The sequence below is a fragment of the Euleptes europaea genome, chromosome 2 (assembly GCF_029931775.1).
Source record: "Euleptes europaea isolate rEulEur1 chromosome 2, rEulEur1.hap1, whole genome shotgun sequence".
NCBI lineage: Eukaryota > Metazoa > Chordata > Lepidosauria > Squamata > Sphaerodactylidae > Euleptes > Euleptes europaea.
The window spans coordinates 82,559,680-82,584,021 of record NC_079313.1 but is presented as its reverse complement, the minus strand read 5'-3'; the positions used below and the strand labels follow the sequence as shown (position 1 = coordinate 82,584,021).

Below are 24,342 nucleotides of genomic sequence, written 5' to 3'. Positions count from 1 at the left end.
AATAGGCAATTTATCCAAAAGGTTGAACTATGAGGTTAACATCAGATTCAACCTCCACCCCCCACCTTTTCTCATTGTCTTGGTGACGTGGTACAGCAGATATACTTTTGTAATACTGAGTTTAAACAGAGGAGTACCAATTCAATTATTTAAATAGGGTAGAATGTCCCCACTCCACTCAATTCAAGAAACTTACTTTGTCCCTGTTCACAAATGGATAATCTTTAATGGATGTAATTAAAATCCTAATGCCGTTCCTCATCCTGTTCTGGCACACAAAGCCTCTAGACAGCTTGTATCCAACGATGCATTCAAGGGACTCTTTATTTTCCAGAGTGCCTGTCTGTTCCTGCTGCCCCTCCAGCCCCAATAATTTCTGGGATCACAAAATATGTGGGGTAATACCCTTGCCTCATGCAGGATGGGAGTGCTGCAGCAAGGAGGGGAAACGGCAAGAAATCACCCTCCCTCCCTCTTGCCTCAGTGATGTTCATCTGAGCAGAAGATAAGACCTGCATGGTTATTCCTCCAAACAGATACCACAACCCCAGGAATTATCCTTCCAGACCCTGGAAAGGCCTGCAGGGAGGTATGTGTGGAAACTCTGTGCACGCTCCGTGAATGCACCATTGGATACATCAGCCAACCTCTAACAGGTTTTATTCTCCTGCATCTCATTCATGAGTGATAGTTACTTCTACATACCATATCGCTACTTCTAGGTTCCTCCCCATTCCAGTGCGCTACTTAGGCGGCAACTATATTTATCCCATTATCCTGTGCTTTTTGATGGGGCAACCAAGTGCATTTTTAGCTTGATTGCTGCTGACACCCACAGAGCTCTTATTTCGTAAAGATCTTTCTACTGTAAGTCCTTAACTCTGGACTGATGACCAAACTTGTCTTTTCAAACGTCATGCATACTCATCCTTTAACCTAATGATGGCATGCAGAGCAACCTCAGCTTAACAGAAACAGACCAGCTATTCAGGGGATCAGGATTTTATCAAATCAGAAGAGAAACACAGTGTAACCTAGTGAAAAAACAATTATATTGGCATCAGTATAGGCGCTGAGTTTTCCCCATGGAGCTCTTGATGTACAAGGCCCGCACGTTTTGCCAATTTTTCTTCAGCAGCGACACTAGGAAGTTGATGGCCAGGTGAATGTTGTACACTAATTCATCCTCAGTCATCTTCACATGACCAACTGCCACAGCCAGACAGAGCACCTGAAAGAACAGAGAAAAACATTCACTTGTATAACAAAATACGTTATGTGTTTATATATCCTGCCTCTCACTCCAATGGGGACCCAAAGAGGCTTAGACATCATGCTTCCCTCCTTTTTTTTTTTTTTATATTCACAACAACCCTGTGAAGTAGGTTAGGCTGAGAGTAATTAGCCCAAGGTCACCCAGCAAACTTCCATAGCAGTGGACAGGGCTGAGAAAAGGGAAAAGAAAGAGTATATGGAACTGAAAAGCATGAGCCAATTCATCTACTATCCCATCATACCCAGAGTAGCATAAATGATGGGAAACAGACTATGCTGATAACAGACATCAAGATACAATGAGCTGGCATGGCATTTACTAGGGGAGTTTTACCAAGATAAAAATGTTGCTTTTACTGGTGTACATGGACCAAGATTAAAATAATTTGTGGCACAACTGAACTATGTTAACCAGAAGCAAATGAACACTGGGCTTCAAGGAATGATTCAGTCTGTTTTCAGAGGTGAAGCTCACCAGTTATGGCTGTGTCACAGAGAACATCTGCTGAAATTTCCACTGGGATAACGACTCACAATTCTATGTAACGTGGGTCTCTATAGTTCCCTACAACTCCCTAATCCTAGAAGGCAAGTTTATCTGTTTAATCATAGAGATGCCCCTGAGACAGATACTTTGACAAGTGCCATACAGAGCATTCTCTCTCGGCCAAGATATAAATACAGACAATTTTGCCAACCTTATCTGGGCAGCTCAATTCATAAACAAGCTCACTATGCTTCATACCCCTCAGTGCAACCTTCTGAAGGCAGGGAGTGCGGGGGGGGGGAGTCAAATCTCTTTCTGGTCCTTACAATCAATGGACCTGTGTTTGTAGGCTCCTTGGCTTGGATCCTATGGAGTGGGTGAGGATGCAGCCTTTCCTAGACACTCTCTTCCCAGCAAAGCCCTGAGTCCTCAGAATACTGATGATGTAGGTTGCAAGATTTGCATGGACACAGCCCTCTGGGATGCAGTGAGAATGGGAAACCAGGAGAAATTGCCCTGCCTGTTATCTCCTGTCAGCACAAACACCATGGGTACAAGTGCAGTTCTTTCTTCTCAGTGCAGGGACCCCACTACCAGTTCTGTGTTGTTGATGGGTTTTTTTTTACCTTCTTCATTTGAAACTTGATCGTAGACTTGACCTCATCAGCCTTGGCCACCATGTTCTCATTGTGGGTGAGAAGAGACGGGAACTTGCCAGCTTTGTTCAGCCCTGGGCCTAGGATTCGAGGAATCTGCTTGATCAGGGACTCGGAGGCCAGGAAAGCATCGTATTTCTTTGCTGTTGTTTTAAAAAGAGAGATTAATATATGGTATGTCACTTGAGGATCACCTCAAAGTTTGGAAAAAATATTGCTAATGCCTTCTGAAGCCACCAGCAATTAAGGGAAATGAAGCCTAACCTACAAAGGTGTTCACATGCAAGAGACTCCTGTCTTAGAACAGCAGTTTGGATTAAATAATATTCAAACAACTTCTGGCTGTGTGTAAAATAAAGTTAGAACCAGACTATAAACGTAAAAGCCCTGTTGGATCAGACCAGTGGTCCATCAAGTCCAGCACCCTCAGTGGCCAACCAGTTCCTCTGAAGGTCCAACAATAGGGCATAGAAGCCAAAGCTTTTCCGTGAAGTTGTCTCCTTGCACTGGTATTCAGAGATGTATTGCCTCAAGGATGCGGAGGTTCCCTTTAGTCACTATGGCTAATAACCACTGACAAACCTTTCCTCAACAAACCTGTCTAATCCCCCGTGAAACCATTTATTTAAAATAGGTTCCCCACCCAACCACATGGCACTGTGTGTGTGTGGCAAGCTACATGTGTACAGGAAGGCTTCTGAGCATTCCCGCTCTTGGGAAAGCTGCCTCCAAACCAAAGGCAGCTTCGGAAGCCAGGTTAAAAACAGCAACAGAAACAAATAGGAAAATGCTGCCGGGTGCTCAGAAGACCGCAGACATGATAAAATATGTTTCCAGGAGAGAGGAGAGCCTTTGGTCCATAGTATGTTACATTCTGGGACCTTAGAATTGTTTTCTGCTGAAACTCCAAGCAAAAAAGTGCTATCACACCTTCCCCTAAATACAATGGAGGCATGAAAAGCACAGGGAATGCCTCCTAGCACAGAGTGGCAAATTAATTCTTATCGCTGCCCTGCTTGAATGAGGTCATGTTCCAGTTATTCCTATTGTCAATGCTTCTGAACACACTTCAAGAAATCCCACTCTAATTTTGCTCACCCAACTTCTTCACTAGCTTCTTGTTCTTATTGAGTTTCTTCAAAGCCTCAATGTCCATGTGAGGGATGTCCACTGCTTTGGCTTCATCGCAGTGCTGCTGGTCCCCCAGTACACAGATTGAGAATTTAGGCCGTGGAGCAGACTTGAGCCTGTAGGGAGGAAAGAGAACAGCCTCGATAAATCAATGCCGTTTCCCCGAGCAATATAAAATGTGAAAAGAATACACAAATACATAGAAGGGCCTTACCACAGCCGAGTAACAAGTCTTCGCTCACCAGCATTTAATCTGGCTTCACTAAACTGGCCGGTGGGATCAGCAAAAAAGCCTCTCCACACCTCCCCTCATGTTTTAAGACCCAGGGTAGGGGTCCGTCCAGCCATACCCACTTTACAGTCGGAGGAGCTGAACTACCCAAGCAATTCAGCACTGCACCCAGCTGCCTGGTTCTTTAGCAGTCAATGCGCTGCACGCTGGACAGATGGCATACAAGAGCCTTTCATCAGGGAGATGGGTGCAAACTGAAGGCTGGGTGGGACAGGAACAGTGCCGAACCTGACAGTTCCGGAAAATCGCTTGTCCTTTTGTGGGTCATAGTTTTTCAGACTGATCTGCAACTCCACAGACTCCAAGAACCTAAAAAAAAACCCAGACACTTAAGTTTGGCTTAGAAGGAAAGAGTATGCATTAACTCACAAAATACACACCACTAAACTTGAGACTAACAAAGCACTACACCTATTATGGGGGGAAATGAGCCAGATGCTAATTCTTTCCTCACTTCTGCAACTTGATGACCACAGGGGAGGTTACCAGGAATTCTTGTTTTCTATGTAACTTAGGACTCATCAGGTATTCGATCATCAGGTATTTGCTACTCTTACTCCTGAATGACGCATGCTCGAGCAAAGCCAGGAAAACAATTAAAAAGGGACAGTGCAATGCAGGCTAAAGAAATGGGGAGCATCCACTAATATTTGAACCTGAAGTCTTAATTGCTCCTGGAGAAGGTGTGTGAATACCCACACTGTATACAAAAAGTTTTTAGCTGTTGTAATTCAGTGGTGCAAATAAAACTGCAGGTGAAGCTGCATCACCTATACTCTTCTCTGCTAGGTTATGCCCCACCAGCCCCTGCCCCCTTTTCAGAGGCATGGAGAAAATGGGTTCGGAAGCTGCAGTGCTTCACTGAGCTCTCAACTCTGCACTCAGGCTAGCAGCTGCCCAGGTACATGATCCGCAGCTGTCTTTTCCCTCCATCAGCAGAGGGTGAAAGAACACCTGAACTACCTGGGTGGCTAGAGAAACTCCATAGGGGGCCCCCCTCTGACAGAGAATGCGTGCTCAAACTGAACACATCAAGACAGTGAAGCTAGCTATTACCCACATGCTCCAGTTATACTTTCCACCAGCTCTGAAAAGAGTGCAGAAAAGAATGACAACAGAGAGCATAGCAGGATGGTCATGCAACTGCAAGTCTCTATGTTTCTGTCAAAATGACAGACACTCAAGTATCCTGCTCTGCTAAAAACATGGTGGGGGTACTAGCTTTCACCTTTTCCCTCTCTGTGGCCAAAGAAGCTATGCACCAGGCTTTTCCTTCCTCCCCACCTTAGAGCCGAAGTTCTAAGCTTGAACCCCAGTATGCACTTTTCCATAATGTAGCTTTCCTTAAAACTCCACACAAAATCAGGCTGAGTTCCATCTCGAGCTCTAATGGTGCAGAGTAAATTAAACTTCTTACTTGCGTGGCTTTGCCAGACTCCCTTGAAGGACTTCCTTCACTGCTTCATACAGAGTGTCACGGGATACTTTGCTGCTGCAGAAAGACGTGGCACATTTATTTAGACTTTTTGTCTCTTTTATGACAGACACAGGACAGCCAACATTACTTCTGAAGTGACTTTAATGCCCCAGATATACTGAGCTTGGGCTCTACCAAAAAGGGGAGCAGCCATCAGCAACACTTTTCTTCACATGTTCACCATATGTACGTGGAGTCTGGAGGGCTTTTCCTGGTTTACCACAAAGACACAAGGCATATTTTCACAGCCATTGTGCCCAGTCTTTGTACCACCCTTTACTTTACGACATTTCAGTGACTTCAAACCACTTCTAACCTTTCCTATCAGAGTTTGCTACCAGGTGAATATTGAGCAAGATACCCGAAGAGTTATAAACATCAGTGCTTGTAAGGAAATGCATTTCTATTAAATGCACTATGAATTACACCAAACGTTACACTATGTATTGTTAACAGGAACTCTCTGGCCTGCCCACCCTTCAAAACATTTTCTGATTTAGTCCAAAATAAATAAATCCCTATCCATAAGCAGCCTGACTCTAATTGATTCAGAAGCTGAATTCAACAGAATTAGAGTCAGGCTGCTTAAGGGTGGGCAGGCCAGAGAGTTCCTATTAACAATACACAGTGTAACGTTTGGTGTAATTCATAGTGCATTTAATAGAAATGCATTTCCTTACAAGCACTGATGTTTATAACTCTTGGGGTATCATACGTATCTTGCTCAATACGTATGAAGCAGCCTTATACTGAATCAGGCCACTAGTCAGTCACTGCCTACTGCGACAAGCAGCAGCTCTCCAGAATCTCAGGCAAGTTCTGCTACCTGGTCTTGTTAACTCAGGACGCTAGGGATTGAACCTAGCACCTTCTTAACTTTCTTCCTTATTGGTTCTTGTAGGTTATCCGGGTTGTGTAACCGTGGTCTTGGAATTTTCTTTCCTGACGTTTCACCAGCAACTGTGGCAGGCATCTTCAGAGTAGTAACACTGAAGGACAGTGTCTCTGAAGATGTTCAGTGTTACTACTCTGAAGATGCCTGCCACAGTTGCTGGCGAAACGTCAGGAAAGAAAATTCCAAGACCACAGTTACACAACCCGGATAACCTACAAGAACCAATGAACTCTGACCGTGAAAGCCTTCGACAATATTTCTTCCTTATATTTACGACTGTACTCCAGGGCCCGATTCACGCCTGCAGGAGAACAAAGTAGTAGCAGGTACTACTCCATATTTCCGAAGAACCAATGAACTCTGACCGTGAAAGCTTTGTGGGTTATCCGGGCTGTGTGACCTTGGTATTTTCTTTCCTGACGTTTTGCCAGCAGCTGTGGCAGGCATCTTCAGAGGAGTAACACTGAAGGACAGTGGAAGAGTAATATATAGTCAGAAAGGGGTTGGGTTTGAGCTGAATCATTGTCAAACCCAACCCCTTTCTGACTATATATTACTCTTCCTACACACTTGACACTGACACTGTCCTTCAGTGTTACTCCTCTGAAGATGCCTGCCACAGCTGCTGGCGAAACGTCAGGAAAGGAAATACCAAGACCACGGTCACACAGCCCGGATAACCCACAAGAACCAAGGTACTACTCCATTTTAAAGCACAGGCGGTGGAGTCCAGCTTTAATTTCCCCTTCCCATTAAATATTCTAGCATCGAAGCTTATTCAAAAACGTAATCCTCCCCCTGCAGCACGAAGCGGTGCTGTCCGATGTCATTCTCCCGCATGTGCGAACCAGACTTTAGATCCATGCGCAAGTCTTGTGTCTTGGGGGGGGGGGGGCGGCAATGCATCCTTTAATCGTCTAACAGGCCCTCATTCAGCATTAGGTTCCGCAAGCCGCATAAAGAGACCTTCACAAAGTACTGCAAGAAACGCCCTAGGAACAAGACACCAGCCACGCCTCTCGGGCCAGGGCCCCTCTTTTTATCTGTCTGCCACCCTAAGGCGCTCTCAGGGCCGAGTGGGGCCCGTGGAGAGGCGGATGGCGACGGATTACCATCAACGGCCCACAAACAGGAAAAGCACCGACCTCATCTCGGCGTCTCGGCAGAGGCGGAAAAGACACGCCCCTTCCGGATCCCACGAGAACTAGAAGCGCTAGTCTCGCGAGAAGTCAATTCGGCTTAACTGACTGACGTCATTCCGTTTGAGGTCTGGTGGGAGGGTAGCGGAGTGCTATTCAGTCTGTTGCTCTTAGCAGCCCTGGCAGGCGCAGAGGTGCACATAAGGCCTTCTGCAGTCGGTGACAGTAAAGAACGAAGAAGATTCGCAGTCTTAAGTGAAGAGGCTGGGAAGTTGAAGTTTATTAATTCGATGTGTGCTGGAACAGGGCGTGGGGCTTCAGATTCTGAGATACCGAAATTTATTTGCTGCCCCAATCCTCCCACGCTGCTAACAGGGGGTCCGCCTGTGCAATCCATCTTGGGCAGGGTTGCGTGCCCCGACCTGTGCAAAGCCAACTGCGTCATCTGTTCCATAGTTTGGGCTAGATTTACCAGCATAATCTAGTCTTTGCAAATTACTCCTAAAGAAGCAGGGTCTGTAGCACTGCGTGTAGTTGAATTTGTTTACTTTGCTGCTGGCTGGAGTGTGTTCTTTTATCTTTAGAAATGCTGTTTATATGCTGACCTGAGAAAAATATGCATTCCAAAGAGTCCACTTCAAAACAAAACACAAGTTTAATGAGGGAGCAGCTCTGTATTTTTTCTTCTTCAAATTTTGTTTTTTATCTTGATAGAACCCTTTCCAAATCAGTTGATGTACTCCAAAGCCTCTATACGTTGCAGGCTTTGGGGGGCATTTGAGAGTGCACACAGTTCATGTATGGCATCACTTTTTCCATTCGAAACCTGAGTATGTATTGTGGTTCACACAAGTAGGAGAATGAGGTGGCAGCAAGTTAATAGAACAGATTCTATCACTTTAGGAGGAAGGGGACTGATTCCAGCTTGTTCCTTTCATTTAAAAAAGCACACAAGCAGAAAAGGGACAAAGATACTACTACTTCTCTTTCATTGTTTTATCTGTTTCTTAACTAGTTGCAGGGTGTTAACAGGGAGAGGCATCCCAAAATGTGAGTCTCCACCTGCAATCTGAATTGGTGTAGTCCATTCTATCACTCAGATTGTTTAAGCATTTTTATTCTGTCCTTTAAGGAGCATACATGGTTCCTCAATTTTCCAGTTTGTCTTCACAACAGCCCTCTGAAGGAGATTAGTCTGAGAGATGATGACTGGCTGAAGACCATCCAGTGATTTCATGGCGAGCAGGAATTTGACCCTAGGTCTCCCAGTCCCCAGTCTAACCACTATACCATGCTGTCTCTGTTTACAACCTCGTTCCCCTGCATGTGTAATCCAGCCTTTAGCTGAAGAGAAGCAAACACCTAATACTCTTGTGTAGCTGCATATTGTAGGGAAGAGTGGTAATGGTAGACAGGCTGTCTTTCCAGAAACCCTTATCCATCATTTCTGATCGAGGCGCCTTTTCTCCAGGCAGCTGGCAACTTTACACCACTTGCTTGACCTAGATAAAGTCAGAGTATGCCCCACTGGTACATCCCAGCCTACCAGTTGGAATCTAGCCTGTTACAGAATAGGGTGCTAATAGACAGAGCCAATGTGAACTGAAAGAGTTCAGCCAACTGTGATGAAGAAATGACAGCAAAATCAGGTGAGCATGATTCAGAATGCTAGCAAGCCCATAATTATAGTTCAGCCTATTTATCGGAACACCTACACTGCTATAATAAGCCTAGTAAGAATTCCCAAAGCAAATCAATGGCTTCTTTCCAAGTCATGATTAATTTTTGTTGCCCATGTGACCACTTTAACACCTATGACAAATGCATCTTCTCTTGTTTTAAGGGAACTCTGAGAAATTCATGACATCAGAGTGTGGATATTACATAACCTTATCCAGGACCTTTCTGCCTTTGACAGGGACATCACAAAAAGTAATTGGAGATATATGGAAATAGTAGATGTTTACGTAGCCTCTTGTCCTTGTAGCCTCTACTTTTGGCTCTAAGGCCAAGCATGTGGCACTGTGCAAATTGAGCTCAAGCAGGATTGGCTAATGTTATTTGCTGCTCTGGGTGGAAACTTAATTTGTTGTCTCTGGCATCAGAAGTAATAGTCAGACAGACTGAGCACCTCAAAGGGCCTGGATATGCCATTTGATTCTTCCCTCCTAAAACTGTATCCTGAAATGACTGTTCCACCACCTGCTGCATTAGAGATATAGCCCTGCTGCCTAATCTATGTCAGCGGAACAGGTTGATTTTTTTTATATTACTAGTGGTCGCAAAACAGTTGAAGAGATTATTTTTTTCAAATAAGTTTTTATTTAAAGGTGATAAATGGAATGATGACTGGGGACTTTTTTCTGAGATGTTGCTAATGATGATATGTGGAGTCAAAGGCCCATAAGTCAAAATGTGACTGAGAAATAGGTCTCTTTAATTTTTAGGCCCTATTCACAATTCCAGAAAGGATTCAGATACTCTCTCCTTATAGGGTTAGGTGAAAAATGCCCCAGCAGTATAACCATTAATAGAGGTGAGCATACAGGTCTCTCTCCTTTAGGAATTATGGGTACCATTTTTCTCTCCAAACAATGATAGTAAAGGAATGGGTGGGGGGAGGTGGATCAAACCAGGAACCCCAGGCAACTACTCTGCATATGTCACTTTCTCCTCAAGACAACTTATTTTTATTACTGCTGGAACAGACACATCCTTAAGCACTCTCTTTCTGCCTGACCAGCTCTCTCTCTCTTTTTTTAATATTTTTTTTATTTTTCTAATGGATAAAAAAAACATACACGTTAGATTCTTACATTATACTGGAACTTTATATTTCAGTTCAATTCTCCCTTCTTTGAATTATTATGTTGGCTATCTCTCTCTTTACTCCTCACTGGCTCCTTGTCCTTTTCTCTCCATCCTTTCTAGCTAAATCTCCAACTTCCCTGTTGCTAGGCAAGACCTCAGGAGGCATCAGAGAGATCTCTTTTTTTCCCTCCCTCCTGGATGGCAGTGTTTCAAAAGGTATATTGTGGCAAAGATGGAAGAGGCTCATCTCTATTAGCTCCTCTGTGGCCGGCCACTTAACACTGAGGTCCTCTTGTCCCAGATCTGTCTCTATGTGCAGCTACTCCACCAGGAAAATGAGAGGGAGAGTTGGGACAGTGAAGCCCCCTCCATCAGCCCAGTTAAGTCCAACTGCCATTTGTCTCCTCCCTACCCAGAAATTACTCTTGCAGCCAAGGCTGGTGCCAGCATACCCTGAGGGAGGGCAGCTGCCAGGGCTCAGGGCTTCTGGCAGGACCCACTCCTGCCAACACCCTCTCACTAGTTTGCTAGTGCTCTACTGGGCTCCCAGCTACACGCATTGCTCAGTGCCGCTAGAACGAGTGCTGTAGGCAGTGGTGAGCTTGGGCAGTGGGAGAGCTCACAAGTGGGCAAGGTAAGGGTACACAGGCAGGTGTGAGGCATGTGGGTGGAGGGAAGAGGAGGACATATGTGGGGGTAGAAGAGGGGAGGGGGCCTTAGGAGCTCTCTGCCCGGGGCCCCTAGAAACCTGGAACTGGCCCTGCCTGCATGTCCACTGACCATTTTTGTATGTTATTTAGGACAGGGTCCTAGAGCCTGTTTGTTTTCCTCTTCCCTTCCCATCACCTTTTTCCTTTTGTTTCCTGTGTATTAAATTGCAGGCAGTTCTTTTGAACTGTGAGCTGTTCTCCTCACTAGTAGAAAAAAGGCAGTATATAATAATAAGTGATTGAATTTTGCTGTATACTGGATCATTAACAAATAAAGAATAGAGATTGGTTCTTGTAGGTTATCCGGGCTGTGTAACCGTGGTCTTGGAATTTTCTTTCCTGACGTTTCGCCAGCAACTGTGGCAGGCATCTTCAGAGTAGTAACACTGAAGTGTTACTACTCTGAAGATGCCTGCCACAGTTGCTGGCGAAACGTCAGGAAAGAAAATTCCAAGACCACGGTTACACAGCCCGGATAACCTACAAGAACCAATGAACTCTGACCGTGAAAGCCTTCGACAAAGAATAGAGAGTTCGCCAAAATACTACTTTTATATTCATTTTAAATTTTAGTAAATTAGAGAGCAATCCTAAGCAAGTCTACTCAGAATTCTATTCAGGTCTGTTTAATAGGTCTTACTCCCAGGAAAGTGGCAATGGATAGCATTAACAAGGTAATGGATAGGATAGCATTAACAGGTTAAGAGTGGGAAATGAACAGGATGATGATGACTCCCTCCCTTATAATTTTATTTTTGTAATTGCTGTGTCCCAGTATTCCACTAGATGTTCCCAGAGACCAGTTTTGTGATGATCTTTTGCTCCCAAACTAAGCTTGCTGCAGCAGTGGTTTGGCAGAGCTGTTAAAACGCTCAATGAACTGGAAAGCAACAACAAAGCCACAAACCTCACCTTTTGAAACAAGGAAAAGGAAAGATATAAGAAGTTCCTCTTCCCATAGGTCATAATTTTGAGTCATCTGGAAGTGTTTGCTCTGTTGGCATACCTGCCAGTGTGGTAGCAATGATATTCTGTTGCAACAAAAACTAAAAGAAGTCTTGTGTCATCTTAAAGACTCAACAGTCTTTAACAGTCTCAGATTGACTGGGTAAACGTGTGCTCAAATCATGCCATAGAAATGAGATTCCTAGACATAAATGACTGTGCACTGGAACAGTTGGTCACAGAGCCAACGAGAGGTAGTGATCTTACATTAATACACACATGAATACATGAAGCTGCCTTATACTGAATCAGAAAAGTCCATCAAAGTCAGTATTGTCTACTCAGACTGGCAGTGGCTCTCCAGGGTCTCAGGCAGAGGTCTTTCACATCATCAAATTGCCTAGTCCCTTTAACTGGAGATGCTGGGGATTGAACTAAGCCGCAGCCCCTCTCTTGAACTTGGTTCTGAGTGGGACTCAAGACCTGGTGAGAGATGAAGAGGTTGTTGCACCAGTTGGGAACAGTGACCACAGTGCTATTAAGTTCAGCATTCACTTCAATGGAAAGTTACTCCTAAAGTCCAAAACTGTAACATTTGATTTCAAAAGAGGGAACTGTACAAAAGTGAGAATAGTTAAAGGATGCTGAAAGAGAAACACAAGATATTTGGAAACCATTTAAAACCATACTAATGGAAGCCCAGATAGAATGCATCTCCCAGGTTAGGAAAGGCACTGCCAAGTCTAAAAGAATGCCTGCATGGTTAACAATGCAAGTTAACTTTTTTTAAAAAGTGGATGGTATGGCCCAATGAATTGAACAGAAGGGACCACAGACTTTAGCAAAAGAAATGCAGGTTAATAATTAGGCATGCAAAAAGAGAATTGAGGAGCAGGTTGCTAAAAGCATCAAGACTAACATTTCTTTAAGTCTATCCAGAGCAGGAAACCAGCCAGAGAAGCCATCGGGCTTTTGGATGACCAAGGAATAAAGGGATTGTTAAAGAGGGATGGAGATAGGGCAGAGAAGCGCAATAATTTTTTTTGCATCTGTGTTCTCTGTGGAAAGTGTGGGGGTATGTAATCATGCCACAGCCATAAAGTGAAAGAAAAATAGGGCTAACCTAGCAACGGGCCAACAAACCAAAAAAGGAAAAAAGATGTCGGGTAGCAGGTGACAGCTTTATGGTCTTGTAAAGCCCCTATGAATTTCTCTATATAAACTTCATCAGGGGGATCTATAAAAACAAAATTTTATAATAAATACAACTAGTAAAAGAACCACACTTTTAAAAATTACAAACTTTTGAAATTAATATCAGTTGATGAGACAGGATAAAATAAGCTCAAAAGAGGACACATCTTGATCAGAATATAGAATGTGATAAATAATCGATACATTGGACATGTAGAAAGAAAATACAAATATATAAATATATTAAACAACTACTGACCAGAGTTTCTTTGTGATGACCCTCTCCAAAGCAGTTGAATTGTATTGTTGAGTGGATGATGACACAACTTTTTAATACAGATATTAGTTGAGCAAGGTCAGGAGTCCCAGATCAGAATTTAACCCATGAGGGGCCAAAGTCTACAACTTTAAAATCCACTCAACCTTCTTTTTTAACAAGATTTTTTCATTATGATGGTATGAATTATATAAACCCCTCAAAATAAAATCAGTGGGTCCATATTCTCTCTCAATAAAATGTTTTACCAAAGGGGCACCAATTCTGCGATATGTGTTGCTCCTATGTTCAGTTTTGTGTCTTTAATTTTCTAGAAGTCTTCCCTACATTTTGTTACAAGAACATCTGATGGCAGAAATAACTTTATCTGAATGACATGTTGTATAGTTGTTTAAAATGTATTCTTTTTTTGTCAAAGGGGTTAATGCCATCTGGGATCTGCTTCCCTATCACTGACCTCAGTTTTCTCCTGCCTTGGCACAATGGGATGGTTTGTGGATGTTCTGGCTGCTGGAGCATCATTGGAGCACTCCACTGGTTCCTGGATACCTGGGACTCTGGCCTGCCTGGCAGCCCCCACTGGCCTGCCTGTCAATGATAACCTGCAGGAGAAAGGGCGGGTGTGAGCAAGTGAAGAGGGGAGCCAGGGAGGGAGCAATGGAGGGATTGCCAACCCCCGCCTAGGGATGAACCATCGCCAGGACTCCTCACACCTACCAGATAAATCCTCAATGCCATGGCTGCCCACTTCACAGGAAGTATCACTGTGCGCGTGATAGCCTCAGCTCCGGACACACCCTCCTCCACCACCTGCTCATACAGGACACCCTGTGCCATGAAAGTACACATGCATTTCCTAGGCGGGCCAAACTAATCATTCCAGCGCTTCAGGATGGACATCGCTGTCTGGGTAGCATGCACTTAAGGCAGAAACCCACTCCACAGCCATGCGCCAGAAGGCATGGTGGCAAGTAGTAGCTGAGCTGCTCTTGGCCATGGCAAGGGCCCACTGGCGTTGTGATTGTGACTGAAGGGAGATATGGAGAGAATTTGCAGTTCACATTCATAGCCAATGCACCAATCCTCATTAACTTTCTCTGTCAATGATTATTTTATGCAGAAAATTATAGCAAGCTAAATTTGCTGCTGGGTTGGATTGGTCCTTGCCTGTGGCCTGTATGTCAATGTCCTATTTTCTGGTTTCCTTGACCATTCCTAAATCCCCCTTTCTTGGCTTTTGGTTGCTTCTTTCTTGCCAAGTCTAAGGGCAAGTAACAAAACTGTTCCCTCTGCTAGCAGGAGATCTGGGAACAGAACCAAGAATTCCTGCTCTCTCCCAGACGAGTGCCTTAACCACTGTACCCACATGGTTTTGGGTGTGTGTGTCGCTGAACAAACCATAGTGGGATCACTTCAGCATTGCTAAACCAAGCGTGTGGGTAGCCTACCAATGAAAAAGCCACTGGCCCTCTGCAAAACAGAACTGAAAAATAAGGGAAGGGCTGCAGGCATTTTGATTAGCGGCCAACTGCATGAGGTATGGGATAGCAAAAACCCTCAGCTGTTCTAGTCTGTCTCTGTTGAATGGGATGGGAAGCCAAAGCTCTATTCTAAAGGTGTAACATTAATATTTGGAAATCCATCTTTCTACGCAATGTGCACAGAGAATTGATACTATAAGTCTAGAATCTCCCAGAATTCTAAGGTGTCCTGAACATATAATGAAATAATGGTGTTGGCCTCTATGCTTAGAACACTCTCCACTGCCATCAAGCCTCCATGTAGGCCTTATCTTTCTCATTTCCCTTTCATCCTGAAGTGGGGGACCAGCTTCTGTATGTAGTCCTAAGGGGCCATTAACACATCCAAAGACAAAGAGCTTTCAGAAGGATGGGAATAGCAGTTTAATCTCTAGCAAGCTCCCAGGGAAGACAATAGCAGCTCTAGAAAGGGATGGAGACTCTCTAGGGTTGCCAGGTCCCTCTTGGCAACTGGTGGGAGGTTTTAGGGGTGGAGCCTGAGGAGGGTGGGGTTTGGGGAGGGGAGGGACTTCAATGCCATAGAGTCTAATTGCCAAAGCAGCCATTTTCTCCAGGTGAACTGACCTCTATCAGCTGGAGATCAGTTGTAATAGCAGGAGATCTCCCGCTAGTACTTGGAGGTTGGCAACCCTAAGACTCTCCCTTTACCTGGCTACCAGACCATTAATCAGGAGCTCTCAGTAATTAATCAGAGTGCTTTTTAGCACAAAGGGTATTGTCATAATAATATTTAGCCCGGAGGAAGAACTATACACACATTAGCATTTTTCACAAACGGGTTAGGCTGTCCACGTAGTGCTGTTAGGTCAGATTGAATTTCCTGCTGAAATCTCAGCTTGCACTGTAAGATAGGGTGATCAACTGCAGCTCAGAAATTGCTGGAGCTCTGCGGGCAGTTACTGGAGAGGGAAGAGTTTGAGGAGGGGAGGATATGATCTCACATACTGTGATGTCACAGGCATCCAGGTTCAAGCTCAGCTTTCCCAGTTCCTCCTTCCTGTGAGGTAATTTAATTCCACCAAAATCCAACACTCCACTCTAGGAGGTGGGCTGGAACAGCATACTGAGCAGAGTGTGTGTGGGGAATGGCATTGACCACGCCCAGAGGTCTTCCCGTTGAATCATCAACTGCAGGAAAGCGAAAACAGAGACGTGCAGTGATGGCAACCGGGTATGAGTGCTGTGCTCAGCTATGTCTGTAGCACCCCAGCAGGATCCACAATTTCAGCCCCATGGGGAGCGACTTCACCTTGAACCACCCCTTGAGGCAGAGGATGGTGCCATCCAAGCGATGCTCACCAGTCCTGTGTTGCAGTGCTCAGCAACTGCCAACAATCCACCCACCTCAGCAGCTGCTTCACAAGGCTCTGATCCTGCAAAGGAATGCGTACAAGGGTTGTCCAGCTCCACTGAGTAAAATGGGGCATCTGCCAGATCCTCCCGATCCACTGGTGAGCTTGGGGGGGGGGGGCATCAGCAAAGGAATGAGCTACCAGCTCAGTGCAGTTCGTGCGGGAAACTTTGCTGGAATTGTGCGACAGGGGCCGTGGTGCTGGGAGGCTGTAGCTCATGCCACCCCCACACAAATGCAATGCTGCTAGGCTTGAGTGTGGGAGGCAACATTGCCGGGATAGCACACAGCCTCATGCAAGTGGAATGGGGAAGCAAGTTTGGGTTCCCCACCCATGCTTATCTGTCACCACACGGTTGCTCCTTTGGGTTGAGCATCATGTTAGGTACCTGTTAGGATTGTGCAATGAGACAAGTTAGCCACAGAGTATGGACTTTTTAGTCCCTCTTGGGTGTTAACGCAAAGTGCTTGCCCAGCAGTGCTAAGTGCCCTCTCTGTGCTACTCCTACCACCAAAGTGCCATGATGCTCACTCTAAGTCCACACAGCAGGGAGCTGTGAGAGAGACTCCCATGCCATGTGCCCTACCTAATGAGTCCTGGAGTGTTCTGGTGGGTTTTTTTGTAAGGCTGGGGAGGGGGCTTGGACGTTGCAGGGGAGAGAGGTGATTGGTTGCACCCGTAGTCAGCATCCTGTGCTCCTCTGGGCTTTTTGGGTGTTGCTGCGCCAGTTTTTGGTTTGCGTGGGTGCCTATAAGCTATGCCATGTTTTCTGGTGGTGTAACTTTCCCCCACTGATGAGGGGCATTTCTGGGCTGGAACAGCATATGAAGCTGACTAACTCTGGCCATCCCCACCCCCCTACTTTAGGGTTGCCACTGCCAGGCAGTAGCAGGAGATCTCCTGCTAATTCAACTGATCTCCAGCCGATAGAGATAAGATCACCTGGAGAACAACGGCCGCTTTGGCAATTGAACTCTATGGCATTGAAGTCCCTGCCCTCCCCAAACCCCGCCCTCTTCAGGCTCTGCCCCCAAAATCTCCCACCGGTTGTGAAGAGGGACCTGGCAACCCTAGAGAGTCTCCATCCCTTTCTAGAGCTGCTATTGTCTTCCCTGGGAGCTTGCTAGAGATTAAACTGCTATTCCCATCCTTCTGAAAGCTCTTTGTCTTTGGATGTGTTAATGGCCTACTTCCATGCTGGCACTGGGACCTACACCACTGGCCCACGGACAGGTGGCTGCCGTAGGGCTATGACAGTGGTTGAGAATGGTGGGACGATGCTGGGGCAGTGTCCCCAGATGTCGTTTCAAGCAACTTTCACAGACCTTTTGTGCATGCAGTCCAAACATGGGGTGGAAAGGAAGGTAAACTTGAGTGAATGAACACTTTTCAACTCGAGGGTTGGCATTTGAAGCCCACCGCACCTCCCCCCACATGCATCCTTTCCCCTGACCTGGTTTGATAGCTCAAAAATGGCCATGAGTATGAAGAAGCAACAGCTGCCAGGGCTCCTTTGCTGTCTCAGGAAATCTGAAAGCCCTGGGAGCCAGGCCGGTAGCTAATTATAAACTTGTGCCTGATGTATTTGTGTCTGTGGGAGTGCAATTCCCAGCCCCGCAGCCCCACACTGCACTAAGATTTGATCTGCTGAAAGACGATCCAGAGGGGGCTTCAGCCACCCCAGTGCTGGGGAAGGAGGCTCAGAGAGGGGGAGGAAGAGGAGGAGGAAGGGGTAAGGAAACCCTGGCTGGAGTAGGCAATTAGGAGAGGGGAAGCTATCATGGAGCCCACTTCTGTCCAGGATGATATCCAGAAGAAAAAGCAACTGAAAGAAAAGGCAAAGAAAGCAGCACTGGAAGCTCCCCCCAGGCCTCTCCGGTCCCTCTTCTGCCTCACCCTCCAGAACCCGGTGCGCAAGGCCTGCATTGCTATTGTGGAATGGAAGTATCCTTTTGGGAAACTGGGGGGTTGCCTCAGGGCTGGAGTGTTTGAGGGCTGAAGCCCAACAGCAGCCGAGCATAGAGGGGGAGGAAAGGCAAGGAAGAGAGCTGGCGAATACTTGTTAAGAAACTCTTCTGAACATTTACGTGATCTTTCTGTTCCTCAGAAGTGCTGAAAAAGCAAGTGGTCTTGACATTTATCTCTGCCACTGGGAGAGGAAGAGGCTCAGGGGGCTGAGAAGGTCTCAAAAGGAAAGCAATGTCTCGACCTTGCTTTGATTTAACAGGTGTGTGTGTGAGTGTAAATGAGGAGTTATTGTACAAGTGTTCATTTGTAGAGTAAGCATGGAGGTTTCTGATTATTAGAAGTATTGAATTCCAGAATACGTTTTGTAGAACAGTTATGGGTGCAAAAAAATTGTTTGGCTTTTGAACAGAGAGGGGAACATTGATTATAGTTATTTTGTTTGGCTCCTTGATGGGAGTATGTTAAGTTTAGGAACAGTGCCTCCTTCCCCCCCTCCCCCAGATCTTGGTTTGCAGTTACCGGGGTTAAGGAATGGTTAACTAGAAGGTAGGGTTGCCAACCTCCAGGTGGTGGCTGGAGATCTCCCGCTATTACAACTGATCTCCAGCCAATAGAGATCCGTTCACCAGGAGAAAACGGCTGCTTTGGCAATTGGACTCTATGGCATTGAAGTCCCTCCCCTTTCCAAACCCCACCCTCCTCAGGCTCCACCCCCAAAATCTCCAGGTATTTCCCAACCCGGAGCTGGCAACCCTACTAGAAGGCCAACTGATAAAATGCCAAGAAAAATGCCTCTCAGGATGATGAACAAATTGATTTTGTTTCGAGCTCAGGACCTACCCATTTGGTGTCATGAAAAAATTTCTCCCCATAGGTTAGCTGTTGACCTTGTAAGGATTTATTTTTAAAACCTACCTGAAAGGTCTGCTACTTGGCTGATTTGTTTGAGCCACACAGGTTGTTTTACAGAGGTGTTTATTGAATGGTATGAGGTTTCTTGTTCACTCCTGCTCTCTGCTTGTGACACATCATAACATGAACACTGGGGAACTAAGGTGCGTGATGTGTTTCTGGACTGATGCTGGGAGGATATTTCCTCCAGGGCAAAGATCGGGAAAAGATGATTTACAAGTCTTTTTTAGTCTTGTGATGGCATGATCAAACCAGGGATGTAATACAGGTAATCAAAGGAGTCAAAGAGATGTATCACAGTGTTAGGGATACCAGAAAATGGTGCATATTCGGTATTCCACTTAGATGGGATAAGTGGGCAAAATATCAACTTTTAAATGATGGACAAGGGAAGGGAGAGCAAGATTTTGTTTGCTGTTTTTGTTCCCGTCCTCAGTGGTTTTTAAATAAGAGGGTGGTGTGGGGGGCCTGGGCAGCAGCACAGAGGCTCATGTATGGAAGCTTTCTAGTTACTTAATCACCACCAAGGAAATGCCAGGTGACACTAACTCTCAGCCTGGTTTTTAACAAAATTGGTAAATTGTTTCCGTTCTCTGCTGTGAAAGAACATGTTAATCTTGCAGCCACCTTGCCACTCAGCAGCAGAGAATCTGGTGAGTTGGAGAAAGATAGTAGATGAAAATGAGTCCATTTGGGGGCAGAGAAACCAGACTGTAGGCCCTTGAGGCATAAGTGGCTAATAGGGTTGCCAACCTCCAGGTACTAGCTGGAGATCTCCTGTTATTACATCTGATTGCCAGCCGATAGAGATCAGTTCACTTGGAGAACATGGCCGCTTTGGCAATTGGACTCTGTGGCATTGAAGTCCCTCCCCTCCCAAAACTCCGCCTTCCTCAGGCTCCGCCCCCAAACTTCCTGCCAGAAGTGAAGAGGGACCTGGCAACTCTAGTGGGTAAGGTGGTGAAATAAAGCGACTGAGAAACTGAACTGTAAACTAGAAAATCCATCAATTAAATGTAAGACAAGCCATCTCCTCTAAGCCTCAGCTGTCTGTTATTTATATGAGGATAATACTACTGATCCGCCAAATAGGGTTGTTGCAAAGATTATTGGGACAATGTATGTGACAGTCTTTTAACATACAGTAAAAAGTCGGAGGCCTGCGAGACTCGCAAGGGGAGAAAATCCCATCGCCCTCCTCATTGCAGCTCCAGGCCCCACCACCAATCTAAAGCTCCGCTCAGGTCCCCGGCTGTCTTGGCGTGTTGTCTGTGCATGTGCACACAACACTATTTTTTTAAATGAAGAGTACCCCAAGTTTGCAGAAAAATCTGTATTATGTCAGTGTGGTCCCAAGTCACAGATTTAGATATCACACGTCGCTATTAGATGTATAGATGTATAAATATAAAGTAGGAGTAGTGCCAAAAATATGGATGACCTGAGGAAGCAAAAGAGCAACAAAACAGTGGTGCAATGGGGAAAAGAATAGTTTTATTTTGTTATACTGCCTCTATGTGTTTTGTCTACATTTCTTCAGGGGAATCTAAACAAATACAAATAAAAACAAGAATAAATATATTGTCATTTAAAAATAATTAAAAGACATGGTAAAAGACAGGGGCATGTGGAAAGTGCATATATGTATGCAGAACCAAAATTCTATGAGAAGGTATACAGCTATTATACAGGTGCAATAAATAGTTGGAGACAGTTCTTAAAACAAACCTGTAGACCACACTCCTGAACTTTCAAAAGTTAGAAATATATACTGACCTGTACAATAGTATCAAACAGTTCCCACCGCAACAGACACTCCTTCATTAACCTAGGATGCTATTTACTTATGTAAAACATTTCTATGCTGCCTTTCCACCCAATTCACAGGGCTTTAAAGGCCAATTCCAGCACCTTGAATTGGGCTTGTAAGCAAACTGGAAACCAGTGTAGATGGGAAAAGACTAGAGTGATATGACACACGCCAGTCAGCATCCTGGCCACAGTATTCTGTACCAACTGAAGCTTCCAGACAGTTTTCAAGGGCAGCCCCATGCAGAGCACACTGCAGTAAGCTAATCTAGTAATCATAGAATCATAGAGTTGGAAAGGACCACCAGGGTCATCAAGTCCAACCCCCTGCACAATGCAGGAAATTCACAACTACCTCCCCCACACACACCTAGTGACCAGAAGATGGCCAAGATGCCATCCCTCTCATCATCTGCCTAAGGTCACAGAATCAGCATTGCTGACAGATGGCCATCTAACCTCTTCTTAAAAACCTCCAGGGAAGGAGAGCTTAATCTAAACCAGGGTTTGCACCACAGCTCCAAGATCTTTCCTGGGCAGGAAGGGCCACAGCTGACTCACCAGCCAAAGCTGGTAAAAGGTGCCCCGGCCACCACTGCCACCTGTTTATCCAACAGGAGGCCCAGAGCCAGCAGCACCCCAAAGCAACAAACCTATTTCTTTAGGCGAAGTGCACCCCTTATCCAGAATAGGAGATATACCTTTTCCCTGGTCTGATCCTCCTTCCACCAGTAGCGCCTCTGTTTTGTCAGAATTAAGTTAAGAATTAAGAATTAACTGCTTTCAGGATCCCAGTTATGGTTTTTACTGCCTTCTTGGGATCTGCTGGAAGCACATGTTAGAAGAGCTCAGTGTTATCTGCACATTGGTGGCAACTGAGCCCAAATCTCCAAATGACCCCTCCCAGTGGCTACATAAAGATGCTAAAAGCATGGGGGACAAGACAGAACCTTGTGGGACCCCAGAGGCCAAGGGGCCAAGCCACAGTCCCCCGGCACCATGCACTGAAACCTACTTTTGAAGTAAGACCAAAACCATTGCAAAACCGTGCTTTCCAATCCCAACCCCAAAAGGCTGTCCAGAGGAATACTATGATTGATGGTATTGACAGCTGCCGAGAAGTTCAGGGGAATTAACAGGATTGCACTCCCCTGTCCATCTCTCAGTGCAGGTCAGCTACCAGGACAACCAAGGCCATTTCACTCCCATAACCAGTCCTGAAACCAGACTGGAATGGATCCAAACAATCCGCTTCATTCAGGAATCCCTGAAGTTGCCCAGCCACCACTTGTTCAATCACCTTGCTCAAGATTGATACATTTGAGACTGGACAGTAGTTATTCAATTCTCCTGGGTGTAGATTATGTTTTTTTGGGAATGGATCTATCACTGCCCACTTCATGGCAGGGATGACCTCCTCCTCTCTCAGGGAGGCATTTACTGTCTCCTGGACCCAGTCCACCAGCTTCCCCCCACCCCCATATTTGAACATCCAGGAAGTATGTGCCATTCAAGCAGGCAGTAGGTCTCAGACATCCAAGAATCCTCCTGTCTACATCCTCAGACCTGAACAAGCTGAAAGGTATGTCACATGACTGGACAAGTCACCACACTGGGACCATCCAGTCACGTCACTGCTAATCTAGAGTCCAAGTTGGAATGGATACAAGAGATTTTATCCACAAAGTGTTGAGCACAGCAGTTCACCTCCTCACGTAGGCCACAACCCAACAGGCCCCTGACCACCTGGAAAAGACCTGCATCCAGCCCTGAAGACTTGAGCTAATTTAGTATAACAAGGTACTCCATGGCAAACTCTTATCAGTCTTTAGCAGCCACGTGTGACTTTCGGTAGATTACAGGCAGTTTCTCTTTCGGCAAGGGGTGCCACCAAATCACATAGAAGTGTCTGTTTGCTCATTCATTGCTATGAATCTTCCTTTCCCCCCCCCCATTCAATGTACTTCCTCTTTCAAAGCTGGTGCTTCTTTTCCTTTCCCTTTTCTGCCACTTTCTGCAGAGCACCTGGTTCTAAGTTATTGACCTATAATCCATATTCATAATTCCAAAAAGAAATTTTTTAAAAAAGTAACTACCATCCCATCAATGGCAATATACAATGATGTCCTCTTTATTGGTGCTTGTTTCCTTCCCTTTCTTCACCAGCCATTTCCTTTCCTTTCCATCATCTCCCTTTCTCTAATGATCAAATGTTTTCAGGAATCTTTAGAACATCAGTGCTTCAGTTCTGCTCCATTAATGTCTTCTATGCCCCGTAATGTTCCCCATGCAATAGTGTTCCCAGTGGAAGAAGCACTTAAGTTGGAGAAAGGCTCCTTAGGCTGGAGAAAGGCTTCAAACGTTGCTGAATGACATGGTAGGAGATAGGCCAATGAGTCATTTTAGTAATCTTCTCTCAAAAGGATACTGTAGTACTAGCAATGGTGTGGAAAAGGGCGACAAAAAAACAGAGGCCATTTACGTAGGGTCAATTTTGATGCTCACTCAAAGCTCTTTTTAAAAAACACAACCTTTAAAATGCCTATTCATGGTCCCAATGCAAAAGGAGAAATTCCACTCCCCCTACTTGCCTGCTCCTTTGTTCGCATAGCCATTAGCAACCGCCATTTGCATAGCTAACACGCAGCTATGATTTTGCATGCTTCCTTAAGGGGATTATTTGAGGTGGGGATCGAACAAACACAAAAGGTTGTGTTAAAGGGGCTCAAGAAATGCGAAGCAGGTATGTGCCGGTTTTGCAGTCACTTCCTAAAATGACGGTTCAGTGTGAAAAACTCAAAAAAATATGCGGGGCACTTCAGTCTGGAATGCGCTGCTAATAACCGAGCATAAACGGCCTAAGAGATTGGAGTAACTTTCATACAAGGAAAGGCTACAAGGTTTGGAGGTTTTCAGTTTAGAGGACTAAAGGGGAACATGTTAAAGGTTTATAAAGTTATGGATGGGGTATATATGGTGGACTGAGAAATTTTTCTGCAACTCATGGGCATCCAACAAGGTTACTATCCAGGACAGATAATATGCAGTATATTTTGACTTAAAGTGTTGTTTTCATATGGAATTCATTGTCACAGGACATAGTGATGGCTACTAGCTTGGGTATGTGGAAAGCGCCGTCAAGTCCCGACTTATGGCAACCCCAGCAAGGGGCTTTTAAGACAAGTGAGAAGTAGAGGTGGTTTGCCATTACCTTCATCTGCAGAGTCTTCTTTGGTGGTTTCACTTCCAAGTATCTACCCTGATTAGCTTCCAAGATCTGACGAGATCGGGCTATTCCAAGCTTCCTTCTCTCTGGCTGCACCCACTAGCTTAGGAGGCTTTAAAAGGGGATTAGACAAATATATGGAAGACAGATTCATCAGTGGCTATTAGCCATGTGCCTAAATGAAGCCCCCTTGTTCAGAAGCAATAGCCTTTATGCCCTGCTTGGAGGCCTTCCAGGGACATTTT

General features: G+C 45.3%; 2 protein-coding genes across 2 annotated transcripts in view; one reads left to right on the top strand and one right to left on the bottom strand.

Moving 5' to 3' along the window:
• Positions 1 to 1,037: 1,037 nt before the first annotated feature.
• On the bottom strand, positions 1,038 to 7,415 carry LOC130494073 (60S ribosomal protein L10a). Its single transcript, XM_056867720.1, has 6 exons — positions 7,359 to 7,415; positions 5,259 to 5,333; positions 4,070 to 4,150; positions 3,517 to 3,665; positions 2,389 to 2,561; positions 1,038 to 1,231 (listed from the first exon to the last, which is right to left on the bottom strand). The coding sequence occupies exons 1-6, from the start codon at positions 7,361 to 7,363 to the stop codon at positions 1,061 to 1,063; spliced, it is 654 nt and encodes a 217-aa protein (XP_056723698.1). The 5' UTR covers positions 7,364 to 7,415; the 3' UTR covers positions 1,038 to 1,060.
• A 10,483-nt stretch (positions 7,416 to 17,898) lies between these two features.
• CACNA1S (calcium voltage-gated channel subunit alpha1 S) overlaps positions 17,899 to 24,342 on the top strand; it is a 77,996-nt gene continuing 71,552 nt past the window's right edge. The window contains exon 1 of the mRNA XM_056845566.1: positions 17,899 to 18,126. Within this exon, the coding sequence (XP_056701544.1) occupies positions 17,963 to 18,126 (164 nt within the window). The 5' untranslated portion in view covers positions 17,899 to 17,962. The remainder of the gene's footprint in view (positions 18,127 to 24,342) is intronic.

Excerpts from the sequence above, each read along its gene's own strand:
- LOC130494073 (XM_056867720.1), bottom strand. Across the intron at positions 3,666-4,069 it reads CGATTTTCCGGAACTGTCAG|GCTCAAGTCTGCTCCACGGC; the intron begins GTTCGGCACTGT and ends TCCTCCCTACAG. Across the intron at positions 2,562-3,516 it reads GAAGCTAGTGAAGAAGTTGG|CAAAGAAATACGATGCTTTC; the intron begins GTGAGCAAAATT and ends TTAAAACAACAG.